Here is a 27,053-nt window from a genome sequence, read left to right on the forward strand (position 1 = left end):
TGGATAGATTTCATGGATCAAATCTATTTTATTTATTTATTTTTTATTCCTCTCCTAAAACTGTTCTCACTTCCAATACCTTTTGGGATACTCATATCACTCACCTAACCTCTCTCTTGGTGTTTTCTTCATATCCTACTAATCACAAACGTAAAACATAACTGACTTAAAATATAGTTAGCGGGAACTCTTCTACTATTAATGACTGATACCAAAGATGCTTTACTGCTTGCGGTCAGTGCCATCCTTGCAGAAAATGTGATGTACATTTTAAAGGAAGGGATTGGGCTTGGTTTGGTGCAGGATCTAATTAATTCTCATTTCTTATTATCTTGTAAAAGCCGGTCCTTGAAACTAAAAAAAAAAAAAAAAATCGGTGGCTATTAACCATCCACTGAGTGTGTTTTTTCTGACACATTTAACTGAATGGATAAGGAATTACATTTCCAAGCCAATTCATAAGTCAAGAATACTACCTAATTAGAACAAGGTTTTCTTAGCCTCCATCCTTGTTGTCAATTAATGCTGCTATTAACCTTGAGACATCTGATGGCGCATGGCCCATAATGACGCTATTATGTTTCCTCCGTTAGCCTAAGCAAGTCATCAGCAGGTAAATATATGAAGCTGGTTTGCTGTGGAATTGCCTTTACTTGGCTCAGAGAAGAACCAATAATGTGATTTTGGAGAGATGGCTGCACGAGAGAGAGCAAAGTATCTCGATCACGTGTGCTCTGGCAGTAAAAAGAGGCCCCCAGTACACAAGTACAGGAACAGATGACACTCTTTAGCATTACTATTTTAAAAATCAGCTGTGGCTTGCTCCGAGGCATTCTCCATATTCAGCTTAGTTTATGTTAAGACTGCATTATCATCCTCTTACCCCCTGCTCTCCTATGCTTTTTCTGCTCCAGGTCCAGTGGCCAGCAGATGGATTTCTTGATTAAACTTCCCTGTATATCATAAATTATTTACTAGATTTTCAAATGAATTCGCTCAATTAATTCACTGTTCAGGCTTCATTTTTAGTTTGATGCATCAGAAAGGAAAAATGCGTAGGTGACTTGTTTTGTGTGCTTCCATGTGTGATGATATTTAATAGTTGATTAATGATGAGGGAGCATCAAGACAAAAAAAAGCCCATTATGTGGTGTTGTGGAGCGATGTATGTTCGCTTAAAAGAAGGATCCTAATCTCACATCTCTATTTTATCAAGACGCTAGCGTGACATGAACAGAGCTCTTTAACTCTTACATTGAAATCGCCAGGAGGAAATTGGACATTTCTCACTGCAGATATAAAGATAGGGTCCAATCTGTCAGGGAAACGAGCCCGGCTAGTTGTCCTCTGCGATGACTGAACTCTGTAATACATGCACACGCTGCATCGCTCTCATCCCTCACCCCACCGCTCGTTTCACATCTAGCCCACTCTTTTCCTCCCATCTCCACACACCTCTCATCTGCCTCGCTCTGCTGCCTCTCACAGGTGATTTCCAATGCATTTTTAATGCTGAATTAGCAGGGAGGTGAATGATCAGCTGCATATTAGTGATATTATAGTCTCTTGGAATAAAATAAAACATTTTCTTTCCTTTAAAGTGTTCCTTTTTTAATCTTCATGACTTTTTTTGCAACATATGCTGCAGGACCAGCAAAGGTCCAACAGATGTACTTTTCATGTCCTTCCCTGCCTGCTTTCCTCTCCCCCCAAGTCTTTTCCTGGACTCTTAGCTCTTCTACTGTAAAACCCTACCCATCAGGTCAGCTTGTTGACAGGTCTGTCAATACGTGCTCTGGCTGGTAGAGAGTAACCTTGGCCTCTTTCTTAATGCTCGCATTTACTTTTTCTCACAACTGTTCAAAAACATACAACAGGCCACCACCATCATCATCATGTACACACGTTGTGTTTGCCCACACACATTTAAGGACATGCAAGTACACTGAGTCACGTGCACCTTCGGGCATACACACTTGACCCAAAGCGTATGTAGTGCACAAAATCAACATAATCGCCAGAACCATGAATCAATTAGGTACAGTTATTCCCTATTACAGCTGTTTTCCTGAATGCGAGTGAGCCCTTGGTGATGCTTTGGGGCATCTGCAATGAGCCTTGTAACTGATCCAAGAGTTGACTGTGTGGAAAAAGACTGCGTTCCCTCCCCAAAAGCAATGTGTGGTATATCTGATAACAACCCTTTGTTGATGGTACGTGGGATTTTGAGCAGCTGGAATATATCTGCGTCATCTTGCAAAGGTACATGTGCCCCCAGCTAGCCCGCTGTCTGCGCAACACTGATCTGGGACTGTCTATGATTCATTCGCTCCAACCCTCCTGTGTCATTTTTACTCCACTTTGGGTTACTCTTTTGTTTCTTTACTCTAGGTCTTGTTTTCATTCTTCTTCATCAAATTCTGTTTTCATTTGTGTTCCTGTCCTTCCTGGATAATGGCTCTTTTTTCTCCGAAGGCCTCGTTGGCCAGCTTGCAGCACTAGAGATCTGAAAGTCTGCACATTCATGTGAATAAGAAATATATACACTGAGAAAGTGAGAAAAAATATAGAAATAAGGGGTGAAAAGCACACAGGAAAGCAGTTCCCATGTTTAACCTTCAAATGAGCAAAGGCCTATCTTCATAGAGCTACGCATCCCAGCATACATTTCTATTCTGAATATCCACTAGCTCACCAATATTGTGGATCTGTAGTCTTGTTTGAAAAATGGTGCAGGCATTCCAGATGTGACCTGTTTTATGTCCTTTTTGAATATCGCCTAGATGCCCCTCCTGGACTTTTTACCAACAAGCAGTTTGTTTACAAAAACGTCGTATTAGAACAAAAGATGACAGAAATACTTATAAAAAGAGTAGGAAACATGAGAACATTAAACACAATCATGAGACAGACTCATAATCTTAATCCTACCATGAACTAGCCAAATTACAATTTAACCATAGGGTTGTATTTGTGTATTATCTATTTGTCAGTATATTGGTACTGGCATTTACAACAGTGGAAAATTGAAAATTAATTACACAGTTATCCATCAGAAGGCGCTCTGCAACTTCTCTGTTTTCAACACCACAAAAATAACAACAAGCTAATGCTAGCAGACTATAAGACATGAGTGATATACGACTTGTCATGACAACAAAAAAAGATGATCTTTATGTCATTATTGTAAGAACTTAATACACATAACTAGGGATGGGTACCGGTGTCCGGTGCCATGATGGCACCGGTTCTGACATAAACGGTAGTAACCAGACCGAAAAGCAGCGCACATTTTGGTGCTTTATTTAGGTGCTTTTTTTTTCCTGAGCTGTGATACACTTTAGATTCTAGCCAATCATTTTACGTTTCTGAGGATAGTAGGCGGGTCCAGGTACGTACGTTCTTTTAGAGCAGAGCTACAGATTAAAAACGCCCAAGGCCAAGCGGTCAAAAGTCTGGCTGTACTTGACAGCAAAATATGCAAACTCAGCAGCCTGCAACAAGTGCTTTAAGCTGATACTGTGATACTGTGCAAAGAGGTAACACCTCGAATCTGATGAAACACCTGGCGACGCATAGCGTTTTTTTAAAAGCTGAAAAATGCGCGTATTTGATAGCTTGCTGCGAGACCTCACACTGAGCACATCTACTGCGGGTGTGGTGCCTGTTATCGGACCCGGAGTTAGCAACATCCCCCAAAAACCCGAAGAGAGTCCTGGCCCCTAGCCCTGCCAGTGTAGCAGAAATGATGACGGATGATGATGGCAGCAGCAGCCGTTCTTCTCTGCGTGAGTAGCTTAATGTTGTTTGTGTGTAATTTACGTTGAGTAGGCTAACCACGTTATTACATTAATGCATGTAAGGTGAACTAGCAAACACCGTCGTAGTTACATGCGGCTGTCTTCTTGTTTGATGGCAGATACTCCCTTCACCCTGGCCAAAAAGGCTAAAATGACCAAAGAAAAAGTGGAAAACAGCTAAACATGAGAGGTTTTTGGACAAAGTTTGTGTTTTTTCCATTGTTTAAGCACTGCTTCCAGCCCAGAGTGATGCCATAAATCCCCTATAGCTGCAGAAAAGGCTAACATTGTTATCTTTTTACAAAAAAACAGCTGAACATGAGAGGTTTTTGGACCAATTTTGTGTTCTCCATTCTTTAAGCACCGGTTTGAGCACCGGTTTGAGCACCGTTTAAGCACCGGCACCGTTTGAAAAGTACCGGTTTGGCACCGGTATCGGATAAAACCTAAACGATACCCATCCCTACACATAAACCAATATTTTGAAAAAATACAGCCTATGTATTGGATTTTGAAAACTCCAAATATGGGAGTGGTTCTTATATAGTGCCATTTGAGTACTTAAGCGCTTAAGTGGCTTTATACAATATGTCTCATCTGCATAAGTACTTCCTATCCAGTATTCGGACACACATTCAGAGTCCGATGAACGCATCAGGATCAGCTCGGGGTTCAGATTGGATTGGATTCTGGTTCTTCAGGGACTGAACCACCAACATTCTACATTGAAATACATACATAAATTTTTTTTTTTTTATTCAATTAAAAAAAATAACTCAACATATTAAGACTATCTGTTTACAACCATTTTGTAACTAAAAAAGTTGGAAATATTAAAAAAATATAAAAAAACAACATGCATCTGCTTTTTATTTCCATAGCAATTTGGTAACCAATATTTTGGCCACCTCTGGCCTCATTGCTCATTATGACCCTTCAGTATTTTGCAGCTGAACAGTGACCATTTCTATTGCTGTAACCATGGAGTGTGCTGGGATGCTACACAAAATGGCTCTGTCTGTGTCGGAAACCTAAACAAAACTGCATGCCGCTCCATTACGACACTCAATCACTTTCTATGAGAAAGCACTCTTCACTTATATAACAACTTGACAGTAATGGCTCATTACCTCTTTGATCCACCAACACACAGGGTCCTCTCACACATTCATACCTTCATTCTAACAATAGTCCTACACTCCTGTGAACCACTTAGGCTTTGAACCCACAATTCAACAATACTAAAACAATGGAAAGCATCTATAGCGCATGGATGTGTTTATAGCTGGAAGGAAGCTGATATTGCACCAATACAAAGAATAAAAACAGAGAGAGGCAATTAGAAAAGCATTTGTGTGAGAAGAGACGTACCCACAGGAAGATGAGAAACAGCAAAAAATTAAGGCTTTGAAATTCATTATAGTACACGCGCCAGTTTATAGGGGATGTTGCTATGAAGAGCAAAGTGAAATCAGTGACACCGAGGGACTGTTTTTGTTTTCTTCTTGATAAATAGAGTTACTATATCTATTCTGTCCCCCTCCCCCAACTAAGTTTGAAAGGATTGATAAAAGTAAGTCATCACACAAGAGAAACATGCATAGACCCTCGCATGAAAATGTCAAACTATAAGTACTTTCATGTACTGTACAGTTCTTAACACAGCCTAATTTGAGATGTTTACAGTACAGACAAAAGCGCCCACATGTAAAGACAGAGAAAGCAACTTCCACATTATCATTGTAATTGATGCGCTGAAGTTGACTGAAAGCAGAATGTGTAGCTATTATTGTATCCGTATCGGTGATGTGACAAATACACGAAGCCCTTTGGTGTCAGGTGCTTCCTCGATGCCAAGCCAGAGCAAGGCAGGGGAGACCAAGGCCGAGGTTGTTAGAGCTGTAGTCCTGCCACAGCAAGACCCCCCACAGGGAAATCACAGGCCCAGTGATCCAGGGAAGTCTCTCTGCTCTGTTTTGCTCCAGTCCACATGGCCTCCTATACCTCTGGCCAGCTCAGCAGGTTCATTATTTCGACAAGGGTACCCACAGAAGCAGCAAGCCCACATCTGTCACGGAGACGGCACGCATTTACAATCTTCAGCCCTCAACATACTGTTATGCTGATGATTAAAGTATCATGGCATGGCTGTATAGAACATATACTTCACATGTGTCTGCTTCCAGTGTAGCGTTGTTATTAGGGCCGAACAATTAATCAAAGTCACGATATGAAAGGCCGCAATTTTCCAATCGCAAATGCTGCCCTATTAAACACAAATAAGCCGTAGCGAGTAAAAGTTTAAACTATGATGACAACTGCAAATTCTTTCTGTTACAGTTAATAAATGTTAAATCTTTGCATATCCTAGCTATCATCCTAGCTAGTATGCTAACTGTGGGCATGCCAGCAGTTTTAATTTGATCATTAATTAGCAGCGGGGAATGTAAGTACAGCCACGACTCTCTTTTAGTCATGTTTTTGGTCTTTACCAAATCCTTTGGGAAGTAGCTGACTTTTTACAGGCTGCACTCATCTATATTTTCACTCTTTTTCACTAATTATGGCTTTTGGTTTAAAAGGCTCTACAGAGAAGAGGAGATTAATAATTCTCTGTATTGATCGCTATGTGGGAAAGGTTTTGCTGCCATTTGACGTATTCTTTATATGGAAAAAAAGAATAATTACCATTTTTGTACAGTGATCATGGCAGTTTCATGTGTTTGTTTGTCGAGTGTAAATGGCTTCTCAGTTGTACGCACATTACTGTTTTGAACTCGTCACATGAACGCTATAAATCGTGACCTGAACGATTCAGAGCTGCAAAGAAGCGTGCTTTGTGATTGCAGATATCAAGATTACCATCAGTTGCCTCTTAACAGCTGCTTGTCGTTATTATCATGGAGTAGCCACTCTGCAATCGTGTTGTGCTGTTATCCAGAAATCTAAAGGCACTTTGGAACTTCTTCATTATGTTTGAATGCTACTGAGCAATGTCAAGCATGAGACTACTGTTGATTGGCACACCCCCTCCCATTGACCAGAAGATATTGCACGTTTCCCTTCCATTAAAAACTGAGGTTAAGGTGCTTAAAAAATACATATGATACATATTCCATTAGTACATGAGTAAGATTACTTAGTGATTGCACTCACTTCAGGGCACTTCAGTTTAATGTACAGGACAGAAATAAAATAATCACACAGTTACTTAGAAATAAAAAAATTTCCACTATTGCTGTAGGCGTAAATCAGTGTGTGCATGAAGTGCTACAGAGCCTGACTCTTGTGCCACAGTTGCGTGTGGGTACAACATCTAATTAAGTGAGTTAGTGCAGTTTGATAAATACCAGCAGAGGTGTCGACATAATTTGTGATATGGGTTGCTGCTGAGTCTGTTTTTGATACTTGTGTGTGATAAACATAGTGTGTGTGTGCACATATCTTTGCATGTATGTGTTGCACATCATCCTCCTTCATATAGCTTTCCTTCATGATGTTTTGGAGATAGATAGACTTCCTAACTATTGTTACACGCTTTGCTGACTCATTGATTCCATTTCTTGACTTTGATCAGTTTGTGTTGGTTGTGGTTCTAAAGTGAAGCTTAGGGTGTAAGAGCTGACAAACTGTCAGATATATTCCATGGTTTTCTAGTCATAAACAAAAAGGTTTTTTTCCTCAATGCTTTGGAAAGTTTAGAGAATGTTATTGATTATCTCCAGCCCAAGTGGGCAACCCCACTGGGCTTATCTCCCTTTAAAGCTGTACTGTGTGCGTGTTTCTGCATCATGTGTGGTAAAGATGAGAAATATACAGACATATCCTATGTGCAGTACATTTATATATACCATAGGTGTTAGCACATGTGTATGCACTTATATCACACTATGAAATTTAAAAAGAAAATGCCCCTTAACCTGCTATAAGAATCACATCACAGTAACTAATATACAAATCTATAAATCTGATATAGAAAGGGAGTTTTTCCTTCCCACTGTTGCCAACGTGCTTGCTCATGGGGGTGCATATGATTGTTGGGTCTTTCTTTGTGTGTATTATTTTAGGGTCTACTTTACAATATAAAGCACCTTGAGGTGACTGTTGCCTTGACTTTTCTCAGCTCTGACTTTTTTCATCAAAAAAGCCTAATATGAATGCTCCGCTATTGAAATTCTCCCAAGTTAATAGCACATCCAACCATGTGGCCACAGTCACACAGTTGCTTTGTATCTGGCGAAGATTTCAAAGCCGGTTTTTAAGTCGCACTTGAATCTCCGCTTTACTCTAAATGGCACCCATCTGTTACAAAAGGGCACAGATGACAGCCCACCTACAGCAACGACTCAAATATGCAGAGTTACCAGACAAATACCAGGCGATGTTTTGTAATATCAAGACAAACAGAGACCGCAAGAGATCTCTATTACCTGATCCCTCCCCACTGGGTCTGAAATGACTGTGTCAATAGCACGAGACTGGAGATAAAAGATTGGTATTACTGCTAAAGATTGCAGGGAGAGACTGGCTGACAGAAAAAGAGGGATGGGGTGGGGGTGGCAGAGAGAATGGCTATGTCTGCCTGTGTGTGATAGTAACATAACAAGTGCCGAAGAAAGAGACAGATTGATGTAGGGAGGAGTGGGACAGATTGGAGCATTAGGCATTCTTATTTCCCACAACATCTCCTCTCACCCAGTGTTGAAGTTATGGATAACATTCGGCTTTTTCACAATATTAGAGTCATTCAGATTTTTCTTTTTTAAATCTAAACATGACTCTTCACTTTTCATTCATTCATCAACAACACCCCCCCCCCCCCCCCCAACCTCAGTTTAGTTTACTGATCAGACACAGAGAGGCTAGCATTGCAGAACACACACACACACACACTCAACACATTAAAACCCAGGGCAGGCTATCTGGTGTTCACGTGACCTTTAAGTGCTTATAAAATAGACAGGGGAGCTTGTAGGCAATAAAACGCTGGCCTCGACTTCACTTATAAGCAGGTTACATGAAGATCTGCCAGCTGTAACATACAACACATTAAACTCATCTCGGTATCAGTCCATACTCATGCAGCAAGACTCAAACACAGGCCCACAGTGCCACCATGCAAGTGACTCTGACTGAGCCCTGAAATCTACAGGAGAGCAGCAAGCCACACATCCAACACCTAAGCAGTATTAGAAATGTGCCAAAGTCGAGCGTCTTTCTAACAATTGGAATGGCACCATTCGCAATTCACAGTACAAAAAACAAAACAAAAACATTCTAAAAACACATATTATTGATTAGTCTCACTGGGATAATAATGTTGTCGTATATTTAAAAAAAAATCTATTGTGCGATTTATGTGAGCTGATTTCCTTTGAAACAAATCAAAGGTGCGTCAGCAATGGAAAGGTCGCCAAACTGCAGGCTCACGTCAGATTTGCTCTTACTGTCTCAGATTTCTCTGAGGAACTTTTCAGCACTTTCACATTTCTTATTAAAAGCCATCTACATTTTTAGAAACAAGGAAAGGAAAACGTGTGTTTTCTCCTTTCTGTGTGTTTTGCAAAGGCCACAAGCTGCATCAGTGCCCCGAAATCCGATCCCTTGTTCCCGAGGAGACCTTTCTCTCTCTCGCCTCCTCTCTCTGTCTCTTTCTCTCTCTCATTGGCTGTCAATAACCCTCTACTGACCTTGTGAAAACACATTGACTATTCCCCAAAGTAAGCCTTTCGTGCATGCAACACCATACACGTCCGACCCTGTCCCAGTTCACCCGAGCGGGAGACAGGCTGAACTCAAGACTGTCGGGAGGATGTCTGTGCGCCAAGTTTCGGCATTTTCAACAAGACAAACGGGATTTTCAGACAAGCGAGCAGTTTGCAGCCCGAAGTAATCTGACAATATGTGGTGAGGATGCAGCCGAGATGCGCAATTATCTCCTGCAGTGATTTTCACCTATTCCCCTTAATTAATGTATTTCTAAGTAGGGCTAACTAACACGTTCGCGCGCTGTGACACATTAAAATAAAAAAATAAATAAAAAGTAGCCGTGGGGACCGTGTGATCCGCGGGTGGGTTGAAACATTATGACAGGAACAGAAGTGCTAAAGCTCGGGGAGTCGGGAATAACAGCTCATCTGCAGCTTCTGTCTCTACAGTGCAGTGATTCGCCCGAGAGGCACATCACCAAATTCAGCGTGGTAACACTGCAGCAAGCAGATGCACCACTCCTCATAATAATAATAATAATAATAATAATAATAATAATAATTTAAAAAAGCCCACAGATCGAGTGGAGAATGTGCGGAACATACCTGGTTTTTATGCCGAGTTCCATCTTCGAGTTCAGAAGAGCTGTTCATGATTCCCCATCGGTCATTTACCATCACACGAAGAATCGGCGCATCGAATCCGCCTGTGTTTCGGGGCGGCAGGGAATAAGCCCACTCTTTTTAAGTCTTTACCTGCGATTCAGCCTACTCCATGAGAAAGAAAAATGGGGGTACTGGACGTAGAAAAACGGACAAGGCAAAAGTACTTATGTGGCATTTGCACACATTACGCACCAAGGGAACTTAGACTAAATTCCTCCAGACTTTCCTGCTTCTGTATCCAATATTCCAATTAGAAAGAGTTTTCTTCTATTACAATCGCCTGGAAATTAAAAACAGATTCACAAACGCGATTATTTTGCATTTAACAATTTTTTTTTTAAAAAAGAGCAACCTCTCCCCCCAAAAATTTATCTTGATCAAGCACCAAGCGCAGTCCTTTTAGTCCACAAAAAGAAATCGACAAAAATCTTTGTTCGCTCAGATTGCTTGGTGCATTCTGACCTTTGCGTCCACCCACTCCCGTTATCCGGACACTTTGAGGCGCCAGGTTGGCCAAGACTGTTTCCACTTATCACTGAACAGGTAGAGAGAAGATGGGGAGAGAGTTGCAGAGCCGCCGCGTCCTTTCCACTTCTCCAGAAACCCTCCAATAACGGAGCCGCTGGACGGATACTCTTGCTCTTTTTCTTTTCTGCGCCAGGCTGATCTATCTGGGAATTTCACACAATGCCGTTGACAAGACGTGTTGCGGTGAGATTAGCGTGCTCCGCTTGCGAGCTCCGCACGGGGCGCTCCGTGCCTCCGACTGTCAATCAGCGCGTCCCTTCGGTACGTGCGGCGCGCTCCAGGGCAACGTTCCACCCCAGTACCGCCCTGCCCTCGATAGATGTGCCACCGCCTCACCGCCTACTGCTTCACTTCCACCTCAGCGCAAACCCTCCTATCCCGCTGCAACCCAAACAGAAGCAGATCATAGATTATATATATATATATATTTATATATATATATATATATATATATATTTCTAATGTGGAGACAACAGACTGTAGGCGGTTAAACACAATCCTGAGAACAGATTGCTGACGGAATCCTCCTTGTGGAAATCTAATAAAGGTTGCTTCATATTTCAGAGATTGTCACAGCACCCTTTGAACATTATTGCACCCAGTGTCTGACTGGATTTTAATGACTAGACGTAAGATTACCTAGGATTTCTAATTGGTGTGACAGCCGTTAGAAGTGTGTGTGTGTGTGTGTGTGTGTGTGGGGGGGGGGGGGGGGGGGGGGCCTCTTCGGGAGTTAAAGGCAGAAGAACCTCAGTGAGGTATATAAAAAAAGAGGGAGATGAATCAGAATATTAAACTGAAGCTACTACCTCATTTATTTCACAGAAGTCAGACGACTAGAGCCCTTTCCTGGATTAACACAAGTTTGTGTTGTGTTTCAAGCTCAGTGGACATCAAATCCCAAACATAAAAATCCAGGCCAGTTTTTAAAAAAAGGGGTGGCAAATTAAAAGAAAAACATACATACAGCGTCTCAGTTTGGTGTTGACATCACTACAGTTTGCATGCACGTCTGTACTGACTCTGCACTCGACCTGAGAGATTGAACTCAATTCATCCAAAGAGATTTGGACAGTTTCAATGATGGTTATGAGAAGCGCTGTTGGTTCAAAAGCTTCCACAGCTCCGGCCAGTGACTCAAACCATTCAGTGAACACTTTTGCCATAGGGAAGGGGGTACTGTCATCCTCAAATACACTCTAAAAAATATTTTGTTGCCTCAACTTAAAAAAGTAAGGTAACAATTTCCACTCAGCTTTTTAAGTTACAAATTTTGCATATTATTAAGTAAATTCAGCAAGTAATTTTTAGGTTTGGCTAACTCAACTTGTTTAACAAACCAACATGATTTACCTTGACCTCCACAAGCATAATTAAGTTTATTCAACCTAATATTAATTTAAAATTTCTGGTAAAATTAAGTTGAGAAATTACATTAGTTGAGTTACACCAACGAACTTTTTTACATATATCCTACTCACAATTATCCATGCCAATTAGTTTAGGTTTCTATAGTAGCTTTTCTAAAATCACACAAAGCCATTTCACTTATTCCAATTGATTATTTTATTACAAAATTAAAGTAATACACTTCTGTGTCAATACAACATAAATGAAACATTACAGCAGCCCTTTAATTATAAATGACTAAAAAAAGTACTTCATGTACATTAACTTAAATTGGTATCAACTTGTTCAACTTGTCGCAGAATCAAGGAAATGACAAAAGATTTTAATGTTCAACAACAGAACAATCCAAAGCTAAGATTATATGTATTACAAACTTTTCTCAAAACTACACTCATCTAGGACTGCATACAAAAACGTAAGAGGCACATCGGAATACTACAGTCCAATTCACATTCGTTTCATGACAGAAGTTTGCACTTAACAGACATTACCCGTGGACTGGTTTAAGCCCATCAAGTTCCAGAAATACCTCTAGTGTTCTTTACTTGTTTTGGGTAGCTCAGATTGAGAGTGTATATAAGCCCCATCATTAAGGCACACACTCTGGGCACATCAAGGTCTTCCAGGACTGCTGTTCCTTCAATCACAATTTTAGCGACAGCTTTGAGAGACACTGCTGCACGTCTGGTGACTACAGTCTTTACCATTTCTTCTGGGAACTGTTGTTCACCATCCTGGCAAGTAGGTAGTTTAAATGGAAACATGTCAGCATTTTATGTGCCATTTAAAAATAAAACACAAAAGAATGCGAGATTCACCTACCAGCTGTTCTCTGAAGAGATCCTCTTCCTTCTCTTTCAGATACACCTTCAGGCAACGGATTGCGACCTCTCTCTTCATTTCCACCGAACTCTGGAGAATAAAAAAAGCAAAACAAAACTTAAACTTACAGTTTATTAGGTGAAAAGTCAAAACTATTACATTTATGTGACTTGCATTGTGCCAAATATTGATTTTAAATATGTTTTTAAAAGAAATAAAGATGTAATCTTTGTAACTTCAATTTAAACTGTTACACACTGGCCTGCTTTAACTGCCCACTTTGCTAGCAATAGGATGAAGTGACTAAAAGTAAATGTAACCTCAATTTCATCAACAGCACAATTGTGCTTTTGATGAATAGGACCTGAATCAGAGAATGACATGAACTATAACTGTAACTGTAACAACTAATTCATCAATACACCTGCGAAGTACATTATATATACTTTCCAGTTTTAGTAGTAGGTGGGCTAAATGTTTCTCAATTAAATTAGGCAATTCCCCAATTTCTTCATCCTCTTCATTTGCTACATCTTCACACAATGGATTTTCATTATGTTCCTCAAGAGGATCATCTCCTGCATTCAAACGACTGACACACCTCTCTATCAGCTCAGGCTTGAAGTCATCCAATGAGTGAGGAGTGTGTTTTCGGTTCCTATGAGAAGCATATGTTCAAATGAGCAGTTACTTTTAGTCAGGGATAAATTCACCACATTTTACTCTATCAGTAATTAGTTACCTCACCCGAGACCATCTTGTGGAAACACGAATTTACTCTGACACCATGATAAAAATGCAGGCAGCTACTGACCGGTTAATTTGAACATATACGGGTTCAAATTGAACATGCTCTGCTGTCGGCATGGTCTATCAGCTAACCAAATGTACCCTGACAAGTGACATGTTTTAATGTCTCTTTTATTTGTGAGGAACGTTTGCTAGCTAAAAGAAACGGCTAGCTAAACTTAAAAAAACAACAACAGCTCTACTCTGCTAAATTACGATTTAAACCATCAAATTTCAGTTTTTTTTAAATATGACATTTTAGAGTGTACAAATATAACTTGTAATTCATCTATTTAGAATTCAGTACTTACTTAACTCACCGAACACAGTCGAGGGCAAACACACCTCTTCTCCCACGAAGCCACAAGAATCCAGAAACTGTTGCGCAAGATACGAACATATGCTACGGGGTTGCCCTCGTCTGTCTGAATGGTCTCAATTCAAACAGGAAGGATGTTGAAACTCATTTTTACATGTTACACAAACTTAATATTTTCTGTTGTTGATTGATGACAAAAGTATTTTATTCAATATACTCAAACATTTAAGTTAAGGAGCTGTTTTTTAATTTTTGTGTTGCACTGACTTCTAACATTGATTATTCAACTCACTGAAACGTGTACATGTAGGCAACTTACTTTTTTTTAGCAGAAAAATGCTTTTTTGTTAAGTTCTACTGACAAACACAAGGAATATTTTTTAGAGTGTAGGCTACTCCCATGAGGGAAGAAATGTTTGGTCACAGAATAAAGGTGGCCACTCGGTACAGCTTTGCAGTGGTTTGCAGTGACACTTCCTGATGCCAGCAAAATTCCTCCCATACCATCACAGAGCCATTGGATCCTCTTGCTGCTGGGGTCAAGCCTTTATGTCCATGGGCATTCTCTTGGTGCATGACATGCATTCGCCCACACACTGAGAAGTTGGTGATGGATGACTCATCTCACCATATCACCTTCTCTTTGCATCTCTGCAGAACAATGCTGACTTCTAAAGTGTGCATTCATCTTAAAATTGAGTTTTTCCACTTAAAGCTCGGTATAAAAAAATTTCTCTGTATTTGAAGAATTTATTGACTAGTCTTGCTTGCAGTTTAATCACGCCACTGACATTTTCTAAGGTAGAGTTGATCCTCTGTTTTTCCATGCATATGGCACTAATGCACAAGTATCAAGGTCTGTAAACGCGCACTTTCCCATCTCTGTTTCTGACTCTGGTGTCTGCCATAGTTCTAAATGCACTGTATCTACTGACACACCAGACAGCTGAACACAGAGCGTGATTAGCTGTTAATTGCCCAATTGTGTCATGCGATGAATCTGTGTGGAATCATTTGCATATTTTGTGTTGTGCCATTCTTTCATTCAGCCTTTTCCTTTCATTCCCACCTGTAGTAAAGTGACTATGTAGCGGCAACCAAATAAAAGGAAAATCATATGAATTGCCACTATGAAGGGGGGAAATGATAATAAGGGAAAAATGTGCACTTGACTCGTTTGGTTCTTTTGGAAGCAGTTTTTACAAAAAAAAAAAAAAAAAAAAAAAAACACCATTAAAAGAAAGCTCAGCTGGTTAACATAATAGCTCTACTATTTGAACTCCAGTTATGAATTGATGAACGTTCCTAAAAATCAATTTTCTCTTCAACATTTTTCCCACCTCAGACCACCACCACCCTTCTCTTTTCCACGCAGTCGATACGGTCAATAAGATGGGCCTCAATACTGGCCTTGTTTCTGCTCATTTAAGAAAGTGTGATAAACTGATGATTAGAGATCTGATAATTAGTGCAGGGGGCAAAGCAGGAGTGACATGTTGGTGCACGAGCTATCACTGTCAACTCATACTAAGAAAGTTCCTGGTTCAAATCTAGGCAGAGCCTGTTTAAACTTTGCATGTTCTCCCCCAAGTAAAGAAATGCATGTTAGGCTAATTGGTGATTCTAAATCGGCCATGGGTATGAGGTAAATAAAGTCCTTGAATTGCACAGAATGTAGTGCTGTATTAATGTATAGTTAAAGTCTGAATTGTAGTTAAAAGTGGTTTAAGTGGTCAGTGAGATTAGATATAAATGCAAACATATTTGCTCTTGCTAAATAAAGCATCTGAAATATAATAAAATAATCTAAAACTAAACCAATCAGAGTTCTTTTTTTCTGAGCTGAGATCAAACTGAGAGCTTCGTGAGATTAAAGACAGAGACGAGAGATCCCAAGAGGGGCTGGAAAGTCCTAAGATTATAATGCACCTGAGCTGCCATTTCAGTGAGTGTGTGGGAAACACGTGAGAAATCCCATAAATGTAAGGTTTCCTCCCACTGCTTTAAATATGTTAATTTGAAATAAGCATGTTTTGTGTTTTCAGTGATTCTTAATGTTGAATTAATAATAATGATTACAGTACAGATGGTTGTTCTGAGGATTTTTGTGATATAGCAGTGAGGATATAGCAGTGAGTGCACACCAGCTGTAACGGTTATACAATAATGTAGTTATGTAACAAGCTCCAACAGTTTCAGAATTGTTTTGCCATTTTTACATACAATAAAATATATTTAAGTTGTTACAGCTATCATGTTCTCATTTCTTAGGTAAATCAAGACATGATACATGATAGCATACTATAAAGGTATGAAATAGGAAAAGTATGTAAAGGTTAAGGTTGCATGGTTCGTCATGAATGTCTTGAAAATAATGCTATGATACGCAGCAGACTTGCTCTTTTTTGTAGCTCTTTCAATTCAGATAAGGTTTCATTAAATTAGTGGTGAAGATTAAGTCCGTCACACAGATTCTTATAAATCTTTCAAGGACAGTATGCAACTTCACCCTTTCCAGTTCATTTTAAACCAACGAGACGACTACAAATCAACATGGAAAAGGAATTTTGAACTCTCGTGTGAAATAACTTTTTCCGTTTTGGCAGAACACATTGTGCTCATGCAGGAACCTATCTGACATATTAGAAAACCACAATAGCACTGGAGAATTGTGGTTTAAAGTTTTTAAAGTTTGGTCCTGCATTTTTCTGAAAAGACATATTTGCCACTTTTTTGTTAATAATTATTGGAGGATTGGTGGTGTGAATTCCTTCAATCTAAGGCTTCGTAGGGCGATTAATAAAGAAAGAATGGGGGAAAAGCTTGTAGTTTTTAATGTTACACATTAATTCTAGTTTTCCTTTCATCTGTTTAGCTATTTAAAAATACATGTGTATGTATGTTTTTAATAATATGCAATATGCATATGTGAATTCAAATCCACAAACTGTCATGCATGGAAAACTGGTTGTAAAACACACATATCTCTGTGTAATTGTATTTGAATACATGCATGCTCAATGACATTGGCTATGTGGATGAACATAATAACATGTAAGTGCAACATGCACAGTAGAAAGAGCATATGTACAGTCACTGGACACTTGTTGCGTAAAGGCTGTGGCACTTAAATGATGCTCAGTTGGCACTAAGGGCCCCAAAATGTGCCAAGAGATATCCACCACACCATTACACCACCAGCACCAACAGCCTGAAAAGTTGATACAAGGCTGGATGGATGCTTTCATTATGCCAAATTCACACCGTACCATCCAAATGCCACAAGAGACTCATTACCAAGCAACGTCTTTCCAATCTTCTGTGGTCCAATGTGTGAACTGTAGCTTCAGCTACAGGTGCGGTCTTCTGCTGCCCTTCTGTTTTATGGTCGTGTTGTGTATTCAGAGATGCTCTGCTGCACACCTTGGCTGTAATGGGTGACTGTTTATCAAACATTTAAACATACTGAATTGCTGCCGTGCAATTGGTTGATTGGGTACTACATATTTAATGAGCAGGTTAACAGTAAATATGCTTTTCATTGTTACAGCCAAATCTTCTATGTTTCTCCTATTTTTTTATTTTGTCATTCCCAATGTGTTTTTTTCCCCTCACAATCTGTGCAGCCTTTGAGTACTCCTAAAAAAACATCAAGCTCACCATTCAAGATAACATGTGATGACATGTTGGCAGGGGCATCACATGTTTTTCAAATGTACAAATTTCGGTGAAGTATTTTTATGCAAACAGACATGAATTATGTCTGTTTTGACACAAAGTCAGGTGACATGATATCCTTTAGGCATTCGCAAACAGCTTCAAGAGAGTGTGTCATATATCATAACATGTAAAAACAGACATACAGTATCGACTCGTGCTTACTGGAACAAAAGGCAGTTAACACCAAATGTCTTTTTACACCCTGGGGTCGTGGTAACCACTTGATGAAAAACAAGGAATGTGCAAACATTGCACATTTGCTTACAAACTGCAGGGGTGTTCAATTTAGCCCATATCCTTCCGGGCTTTTGACAAAATATTGCAATAATATAGCAATTTATTTCACAAGGAATGAGCCATGAATTTAATATCGAGGGAAGAGACTTAACAGAGGGCTGCCAGAAATGCAGCAGAGCGGCTAAAGTTAGAATCTTGGTCATCCCATCAGTTGTGTCTTTGACTGGAAACGTGCATGCTTTCATTTATGTGCATTCATCTGTGTGCTTAGTTCTGGTTTCATCTCTGAATGTCACTGAAATCTGATCAGCTACATCTACAAAGACATCCAGAAATCTCCTGGAAAAGCTGTTTATCTCTAAAATTAACCCAAACTATACAGCCATTTATTGGCATTGGTTTCCTAACATCCATTGTGCTTTTTGTTATGTTTCATACTTCATTCATTGTTGCTGTCTGAGATTTTCTCCTCTTGGATGTTCTTTCTTTCTTTCTTTCTTCCTTTCTTTTTTTTATTTTCACGCATGGAGTGGCAGTGGGACAAATGCACAGAACTGTGAAGATCCAACAGCGTGAACTGCCCTTCCCAAAATACCAAGTCTATAATTTGTAAAGTGACAGAGATGCAAAAAAAAGGAAAAGAAAAAAGAAAAGATGTGTGTGAAGGCTTGCATGGTTATAAAAAAAATATGAGGGACGTTATGACACTGTGGTTTAATGTAGATAATTGAACAGCACTCATTACTAAACAAGAAAAGAACACCTAGTAAAACGCATATATGCACATACAGATGTGCACAGTTTAATAATACATTCAATTAGCAATGGCTCGCACGGTTATATACTAAAAAGGTTCACGCTTACACAAAAGGGCACACAACGATTAACGGTAGGTGGTATCAAAGGTGTCAGTTCCTATACTCTCATCAAAGGAATTCCATGAAAAATCAATAAGGAGCACAAACAAATGCTGTGCAGACGGGGTGAAAAATCTCTGGTGTTATTAATGTATAATGCCGGTCTTTCTCAAAGTCTCCAGAGGAGGGGCAAAAACCACTCACACCTCTGAAGTGCAAAGTCAAAGGCAGTCTTGCATCTCTCCCCGGCTCCCTCTGTTAATTCCCTAACTTAGCCCGAGGTTAGCCAAAGGTGTGGGACAAGATGGAGGTTACTGATACATCAGACTCTTTGCAGTCTTCGCTCTGCCCTATTCCTTTTTTCAGCTGCAATATCAACCCCGTGGGGCAGAACTATTTTATCAAACGCAGCACACACGCAGCAAACTGCAAACACACATTCTTGAGCACTGGAGGTCCAGTGAGTACAAATTCAGATTGAGGTGACATTTACTAATGAGGCTAATTAGGCACAAATCTGGGAGTTGGAACTACATAAGTGGTGGTGGTGCTGATGATGATCACAAAAGAGACTGTAATGATTATGATCTTGGAAATATGGTGGGAGACTTCTGTATCTAAGCTATTAACTATGATTATGCTCTCTGTGTGTGATGTTTTACAGTATCCGTAGCCTGATTATGCTCCACGCGTAGCTGTGGTCCATTTATGAGTCAGGTGTCCCTTCGATCCACGCTTTCAATCTGAGAGCTAATGTTGTATAACTTATATGGGGCGATCGGGCGATCGTGGCTCAAGAGTTGGGAGTTTGCCTTGTAATCGGAAGGTTGCCGGTTCGAGCCCCGGCTTGGACAGTCTCGGTCGTTGTGTCCTTGGGCAAGACACTTCACCCGTTGCCTACTGGTGGTGGTCAGAGGGCCCGGTGGCGCCAGTGTCCGGCAGCCTCGCCTCTGTCAGTGCGCCCCAGGGTGGCTGTGGCTACAATGTAGCTTGCCATCACCAGTGTGTGAATGTGTGTGTGAATGGGTGGATGACTGGATATGTAAAGCGCTTTGGGGTCCTTAGGGACTAGTAAAGCGCTATATAAATACAGGCCATTTACCATTTACCATATACTCCGTGTTTTGCCATCTATGTCTTGTTTGCACGGTGTTTACCTTTTGGCTCCCTGTCAGAATGTCTCGGTGAGCTGCTGGGTTGTGTTTGCTGAATGGTTTGTAATTATCCGCAGGCCTCCCATGGGCAATGCTTCGGGGCACCTTTACAAGTTTGCAGTACTCTGATTAACCCCTTTTTACTTGAAGCTACTGCTCTTTGCAGGATGTTTGAAAACACAGTTTTCACATTTAGTTTGAGAGATGCAGATAGTAGAAAGTAGGAGTATTCATAAAAACCAACCCACCCTTCTGCTTTAATACACACTCACCTCTCAGCCTCTGACTTCCCAGTTTACTTTCCTAAGCAACTCATTGATGTGTATATGCAAAAACAAGCACACCTACCAAAACACACACAAGTATTTGACTCTGATGAATCCTGTAATATGTAAAGTCTCTTAATGTATGTGGGACTCAGCTCTCAGAGTGGTTTAAATCCAATCTGTACCTCTTTAAGGGATTGGGCATTAAGTAGGAAGGAAGTAATCCAAAAATACTTGTTCATCTCATAGGGCCATATAACTCCATTGAGTATCTTTACCCCCTACAAGGACGACCCTGTATATCTGAAGTAGTTCAAGACTTAATGTGACTCATATAATGCCCTTAAATCTCTTTGATGCCCCAAATTGCACATGTTTAGCTGTTTTCCTCTGTGGAACACGACTAAGTCTACCTAAGGCTTTTTCCTTTTTTTTTTTAAAAAAGGGAAAAAAAGAAAATAGAAACCAGTGGCCTCCTTTCCCAATATAGTGTCAGCTTTTCTTCTGCCTTGTGTTTACAGGTGTTAGAACTAAACACACAGGCTTCAGCATCACATGCTCACAGTTACCTGATGAAGGCTATTTATTTCCCCAAAAGACAGACGGATACCTCATTTTACCATTTAACCTTACAATGTCCTTAAGCTGTAGGTAGCTCCTGGGTAGGAAAGGATGCCCCACTATTTTTTTTAGCCCCTGAAATCTCCTGTGAGTGTAATCTGCACAAAGTGAAAGAGACATTAAATAACACAAGGATTTCCTTAATACTCCTGGGTCATTACATTTGGAAAGAAAATGCTTCTCTTTTAATGTGGACCGCCCACCCAAATCTCATTTTAAAACATGGTGTGGCTGAAGTGAAAATTAACTTTGCATGTGAGGTGAATTGGTAAAGTCTACAATAATGCTAGATCAGGATGTATCTCCCCAAAACAACAGATGGCTGAGGGTGGTTGCTCTTATTACATTCATGGTATATGCAAATGGTAGACACTCAGATTTTCTTTCATTTCAGGATCATAGATTACAGTTCTGATTGCCATCACAGGACACAGAAACTATGTGTTTCTGCGTGTTTCTTTGTAGTAGCTGGGTGTGGCGTATGGTGCCAGAGCATATGAATTGGATGGGCAACCAACTTTGTCAGCAGGCCATTTGTATGAAACCACTTTGCTATGAATTAAAAACAAAAGAAAACTGAAATACTCATATTGTCACATAGGTGCATAAGTGCAACTGTACTTGCACCCTATGTCAACAAAACAGAGGTTATAAATTAAAATACACAGCAAAAATGTAAATGTATATTTAAAATAGTACTACAAGAGTCAATATTACATGATTAATAAACCTATATAAATTTACAGGCCACACAACAAATCTATAGATAAATAAGCTCCTTTAAACTACGTCACAAATCTTATTACAACCATACACGGACAGTGCCCTCACAGAGAAATGTAGCCACGGTTCTAGAAGTGCAAAAATATCAGTGTTAGATTGCAAAGGCAAAGGTAGGACACAAGCAGGAGGGAGAGAAGTTTTCTTTAAGTGCAGAAATGGATCAATGAACTCACCGCACACTAGGACGATGGGCTGTGAGTACAGAATATCTTCAACACATTTCCATTTGTTTTGCAATTTTTGAGTGAGGTCATGCTTTTAAACTACCCTAGGAGCTGCTCGGCCTTGGAAACCCACACTGTTAAGCTCCCAGGTGCACAGTTTTTTTTGTGCTGATGTTAAGGCTAGAGGAGGCTTGGAAGTCTGAGGTTATTAAGTCACTTTGTGGGTGAGTTGGTTGCTCAGTTTGCACCACGTTTTAGGGCACACTGCACGCCCTGCTGAAGTATGCCAAGTTTTCAGTTAATATTTATTTTGGAATCACATTTTTTGTGCAGAATTACTATTTTAAGCCTGGTAAACTTTGCTACTGTTGATATAAAGATACATTTTAAAAATCAGTTCACTTCTAACTTTTCTGTTCTGTGACACAACACTTGTTCCATTAACTTCAGTGCCATTTATGTGCTTGAATGAGTCATAGGTCAGTGTAAAGTAGCCTAACAGGACAAAAGCATTCCTCCAAAAATGGTCAAGTACAAGAGCTGAACTGAAAGTGAATGAAAAAGCAGCCAGTGCCCCAAGAAAAACTTTTAAAGTCTTACAGAAGGCCTGGAGAACTATTGCTCACGACCACTTTAAAAAAAAATTACAAGAAAGTCTGACTCCTTGGAAACAAAATGTGTCTCAAGACTTCTGCACAGTACTGTAAGGGAGTGTAGCCACACACATCAGGAAATGTGAATTATTCATGCAACATAATACACAACCAAGATGTTTGTCATAAATTTGTCATTTCTTTGACCAAAGGCTTTTGGTTTTCTTGATTCTCTAGGAGTTGTAGTTTTCTGTTTTGTCTCTCAGTAGTAGTAGTGTCTCATAGTGCCGTATTATTCAAAACATGTCAGGCTTTGGTTCTTGATTTAGTAAAAATGTTTTTGACACCCTGTTATGCTTATTAACTTTAGCAAATTAATGTAACTTATATAACGGTTGATTCATTACTACACTGAGTGTGTGCTTTCTGGGTTTAGTTGCCTGTACAACATGATTTTTCCCCCCTGAATATCTTTATTTTTTATATTCATGAACACACCGAGGTCCTGCTAAATAAATGTCTATACTTATATAACAATGAGTGTCAGTCGTGTTTACTGCGAGGCTAAAATGGAAACATTATGTATATAACACAATGCACTTGTATCCTGCATCCACTTTCAACTTAACCTGAAGCTTTGCAACAGTCAGATGTGCACTGCATAGACTGCTGATGAAACAATTCAGTTCATAGCACTAAATCACAACAACCGTTGCCTTGAGATGCTTTATATTTTAAGGTAAAGACTCAACAATAATACAGACAAAATCCCAGACGACCCCCTATGGTGACAGCGGGAAGGAAAACCTCCCTGGCAGAACCAGACTCGGGGAGGGGCAGCCATCTACACTGACTGTTTTGGGGTGAGAGGAGCGAGAAAGAAACAAGTTTGTATGTTAGTATTTATTACAGTGAGTTTCTCTTGAGCTATTTCCTTTTGTCATCATTGGTAATTGCCCACTGCTAAGAGTTTTCGGTCACTGTATTAGCATATATTTACTGGCTTCCTGTTTTAATTTGAAGTCTCTGACTTCAGTTAGTTGCATTTCTGTTTCCAGTAGTTTTATGTCAAACCTGTCAGTAATGAGTCTACGTATATGTTTATGCCTGCAGCTTTGATTTGCTCGATCGTATTGTTTCTTTGCTTAAGGTGTTCAGGCATCATTTCTTGTTTCCCATGTTTCAAGTCTTTTTCTTGTTTCTTTGTTTACTTTGCCTTCTGGTCTGTTTATTGGATTTTGACTTTTGCTCACTGAACTGTTTGCCTGCCTCACTGTCTGTGACCATCTCCTGTTTTTGGATTAAAGATTTGGAATTTGGACTTTAACTCTGTTCTCAGGGTGGCCTGTGTTTGGATCCTCCTCCTGTGGAATTGTTGGACTATGCCTGCACCAGTGAATGAAGAAAATATTAATGTTCACACAGTCATGTGTCATGTTTATGAATTTGAATGCAATCATCGCATTTTATTGTATTATTACTGTAAATGTGAAATTGATTTTAGCTGCATGGCTTTTTAATATTTTCACAGCAGAGTCCTGCATAATTATGAATACACATAAACATCCTCCTGAACACATGAATTTAATTTTCTGTTCTATCTTTTTTTCTCATTTGACTGTGAAGAATCAAATAGGTTATATAATGTGTGTGGGATTTTTAATGATGACAGTTCTCACATGGAGCTGTGTGTCATTTGGCCTAATGGGAACAACTGGCCAACTCTCTTTGCAGGACCATCAAAGTCGTGCCTCGTGTCTGATTACACAGCACAGAGGACAGATGTTTATCTGTCAGCTGTGATGTTCGACATGTTGTAGCTCATCACAGAAACGGTTTGCTCGCTAACATAAGCCGAATGCCATGAAATGTAGTTAAATAGCATTGCAGTCATTCACCTTGGGATTCATTAGCATAATTCCACCTTTAATTGATTTATTGGGGGGCTGTTTTGTTGTCCTTTTGGATGAGATGAACCTGATTAAGGTGATCCATTTGTCAGGTCTGACCGTTGGGCTCTATGTATCAATGTGTATTGTACATGTTCTAGCCATTTGAGCAAATTGTTATGCAGGTAATATTATCTAGGTCCCACAACAAGCACAATAGCAGCAACAAAATAAATTCGGATCTGTTTATAGTTAAATAATAGCCATGTTTTTGTGCCCTTCTCTCTCATACGTTATTAAGGACCAATGTAATGTGTATGTTGTGTCTACGGCATGTATTCCAGAATTGAACGTTTGTGGTCATCACCAGAATTTTGCGGTGTTGCACCATGTGACCGCAGAGCTCTGGAAATGAATAAGCTGTAGTTTGTGCGAGAGAGTCTCTCCTGTGCCGATATGCAGTAATGTGTGTGAATTATCAAGGTAGAGAGATGAAATTCTTCACTCCGCCTGTGTCAGTGCACTTTCAGGTGAAACCAAAGAGCCTGAACCAAAGAGAAGAATGAAAATGATATATAATAATCATAATATCACAGTCTTGCTGCTTGAAGTATCAGAGCTATTGGAGATGATTGCAGATAGGTCAGGACAGAATGTCAACCTATTGAATTCATTCCTGACTTGAAGGAAAGGTAAAACAGCACCTTGATTAAAGAGGGGTGTGTGGGTTGAGTTGCCATGGATGAAAGAGGATCCAACTCTTTAATCTTTTGGTGTAGAAAAACATATCTATCCATACACAAAAACTGTAAATTACTTATGTTGGGAGCAAGCCAAAGGTGAAAGGCTCTGTTCTCCTAAAAGCTTTGGCTGACCCTAATATATTTGGGGTTGTGTCTATTTTGAATCTCGACAGTATTATATTTAATACCAAGAAATAATATCAAGTTTTTGAATAATTTATGCTTGCCTAAAAAGGCTGAATGCTCTTATTGCTTGCTTGTAGTTATACTCTGCCACCAGTCAGTGATTAATATCTAAATTTGGACGTAGCTCACTCCCTCAAGAATTGTGTTCAAATACTTAACTCGGTACTTTGGGAGTGAGAACAGAAATCCTCTGTTTGATGCGCCCGTACTAAACATAGTGCAAATGTTCATATTAAATAAATCTGCACAGTATTCACTTTATTTCCACAGACTATCCAAAGGCAACAAATAATGCATAATTCGAGATGAGCCAAAGCCGAAAAACACCATAAAAATATTACGAGTCCACCCAATTAATGTGCTTCAAACAAGTATTGATGAAATTCATGACAAATAATCAAATTTGATTAAATATTTTAATAGCCCACACAGAGAACATCAAAGAAACAAACAAAAGAAAGATCTCCACCGTAAAAAAACGCAGAGTATTTTATAAATTAAAGGTGAACTTAATAAATTTTAAACATCATGGTTTCTTTAGGTTTTGGGATACTCTCATGTAAGAGAAACTGTGTATAAATAAAATATAAAAAACTGTTTGTAGTCCTACAGGAGGCTGTGCAAAGTCTAATAAATTTTCTCAAGTCATGTCACTTGGCAATGTCAGCAGGGGTGGAACAAGTGCTGTAAATTTTTAATTGAAAGCAAAAACGGAGGTTAGAAAGAATGAGCTTACCAGACATCTGTAGCCTACAGCTCATATGTGCTTGACATGATTTGATTATACCATTGTGGGCATGTGTTACTAGTAGCCCAGGATCATACCACAGACTGAAAAGAAATGAATAAAATACATTAACATTTGATAATGCACTACAGTCTTGATGACATCTCTAAACTTGCAATCACAGCACATGAAATGCAGAAGATTTGCAGTGAAATCAGTTTAATTAATCCAGTGGATTTTCTGTAAGTGGCCCTAGCTCTATCCATTGGGGCTAACAATTCCTACACTGTCTCATGGAATTTTGTTATAAATATTTAATTTATTGCAATTATTAATCCCTGGCTCTCTCTACTATAATTTTCCACTAGTCCTGTCTATCTGCTTTCATCTCTTTCCCCTCACTCCCAGTAATTCGCAGCAGATGGTCCATGAGCCTGGCTCTTTTGAAGGTTTCTTCCAGTTGAAAGGGAGTTTTTTTTTATTGCCACTGTCACCAATTGCTCACTCACGGGAGCACATCTGATTGTTGGGGTTTTCTCTCTATTATTGTAGGTCTTTATCTTACAATAAGTAAAGTAATATGAGGTGATTGTTATTGTGAATTGAATTCTGTTAATGAATATAGATACCAAAAAGCTGAAAGTTGTCAATACGGGATTCTGAAAATGTCCGTGACCATTGTTTGTTACTTTTTCTTTGTGAATTTTCATTTTGTAGTAAACTGTGACTTTATCCACGTGTATGTGTTTTTGTCACAGTTTGCCGAGGCAAACTGCGTGGAGTGTGAAGAGTGGACCCAGGTGCAGACATTCTAAAAGTCAAACGTAACTGATGATGAGCCGTTTATTAAGGCAGACAGAACAGTACAAAATAAAAGGGCAAAAACAACGCAAACTAAGCAATAACCTAAACTGGGTAAACTAGAAAGGAAACCTGTGACAAACCCTGGCAAACAGAAAAACAAACAAAACTCTAAACATGTATCCTCACATGATGATGAGGATATATGAAAACCTGAACGCAGGTCATGGCATGGGAACAACGCAGACAATCTAACAAAGACTGAATGAG

At 39.5% G+C, this 27,053-nt stretch overlaps 1 protein-coding gene and 1 long non-coding RNA gene across 3 annotated transcripts in view; both read right to left on the bottom strand.

Annotated features, from left to right (window-relative positions):
* The window catches only part of fibcd1b (fibrinogen C domain containing 1b), a 123,934-nt gene extending 112,871 nt beyond the window's left edge, over window positions 1–11,063 (bottom strand). For both annotated transcript variants that reach the window (XM_082542363.1, XM_082542362.1), the window contains exon 1: window positions 10,115–11,063. In XM_082542363.1, the coding sequence (XP_082398489.1) occupies window positions 10,115–10,186 (72 nt within the window). In that variant the 5' untranslated portion in view covers window positions 10,187–11,063. The remainder of the gene's footprint in view (window positions 1–10,114) is intronic.
* Window positions 11,064–12,394: 1,331 nt separating this feature from the next.
* Window positions 12,395–14,324, bottom strand: LOC309712207. Its single transcript, XR_014278205.1, has 4 exons — window positions 14,035–14,324; window positions 13,536–13,592; window positions 12,935–13,024; window positions 12,395–12,846 (listed from the first exon to the last, which is right to left on the bottom strand). It is a non-coding gene; the product is annotated as an uncharacterized lncRNA (long non-coding RNA).
* Window positions 14,325–27,053: the final 12,729 nt, after the last annotated feature.

The sequence above is a fragment of the Aulonocara stuartgranti genome (assembly GCF_965226115.1).
Source record: "Aulonocara stuartgranti genome assembly, chromosome: 7".
NCBI classification, from domain to species: Eukaryota; Metazoa; Chordata; class Actinopteri; order Cichliformes; family Cichlidae; genus Aulonocara; species Aulonocara stuartgranti.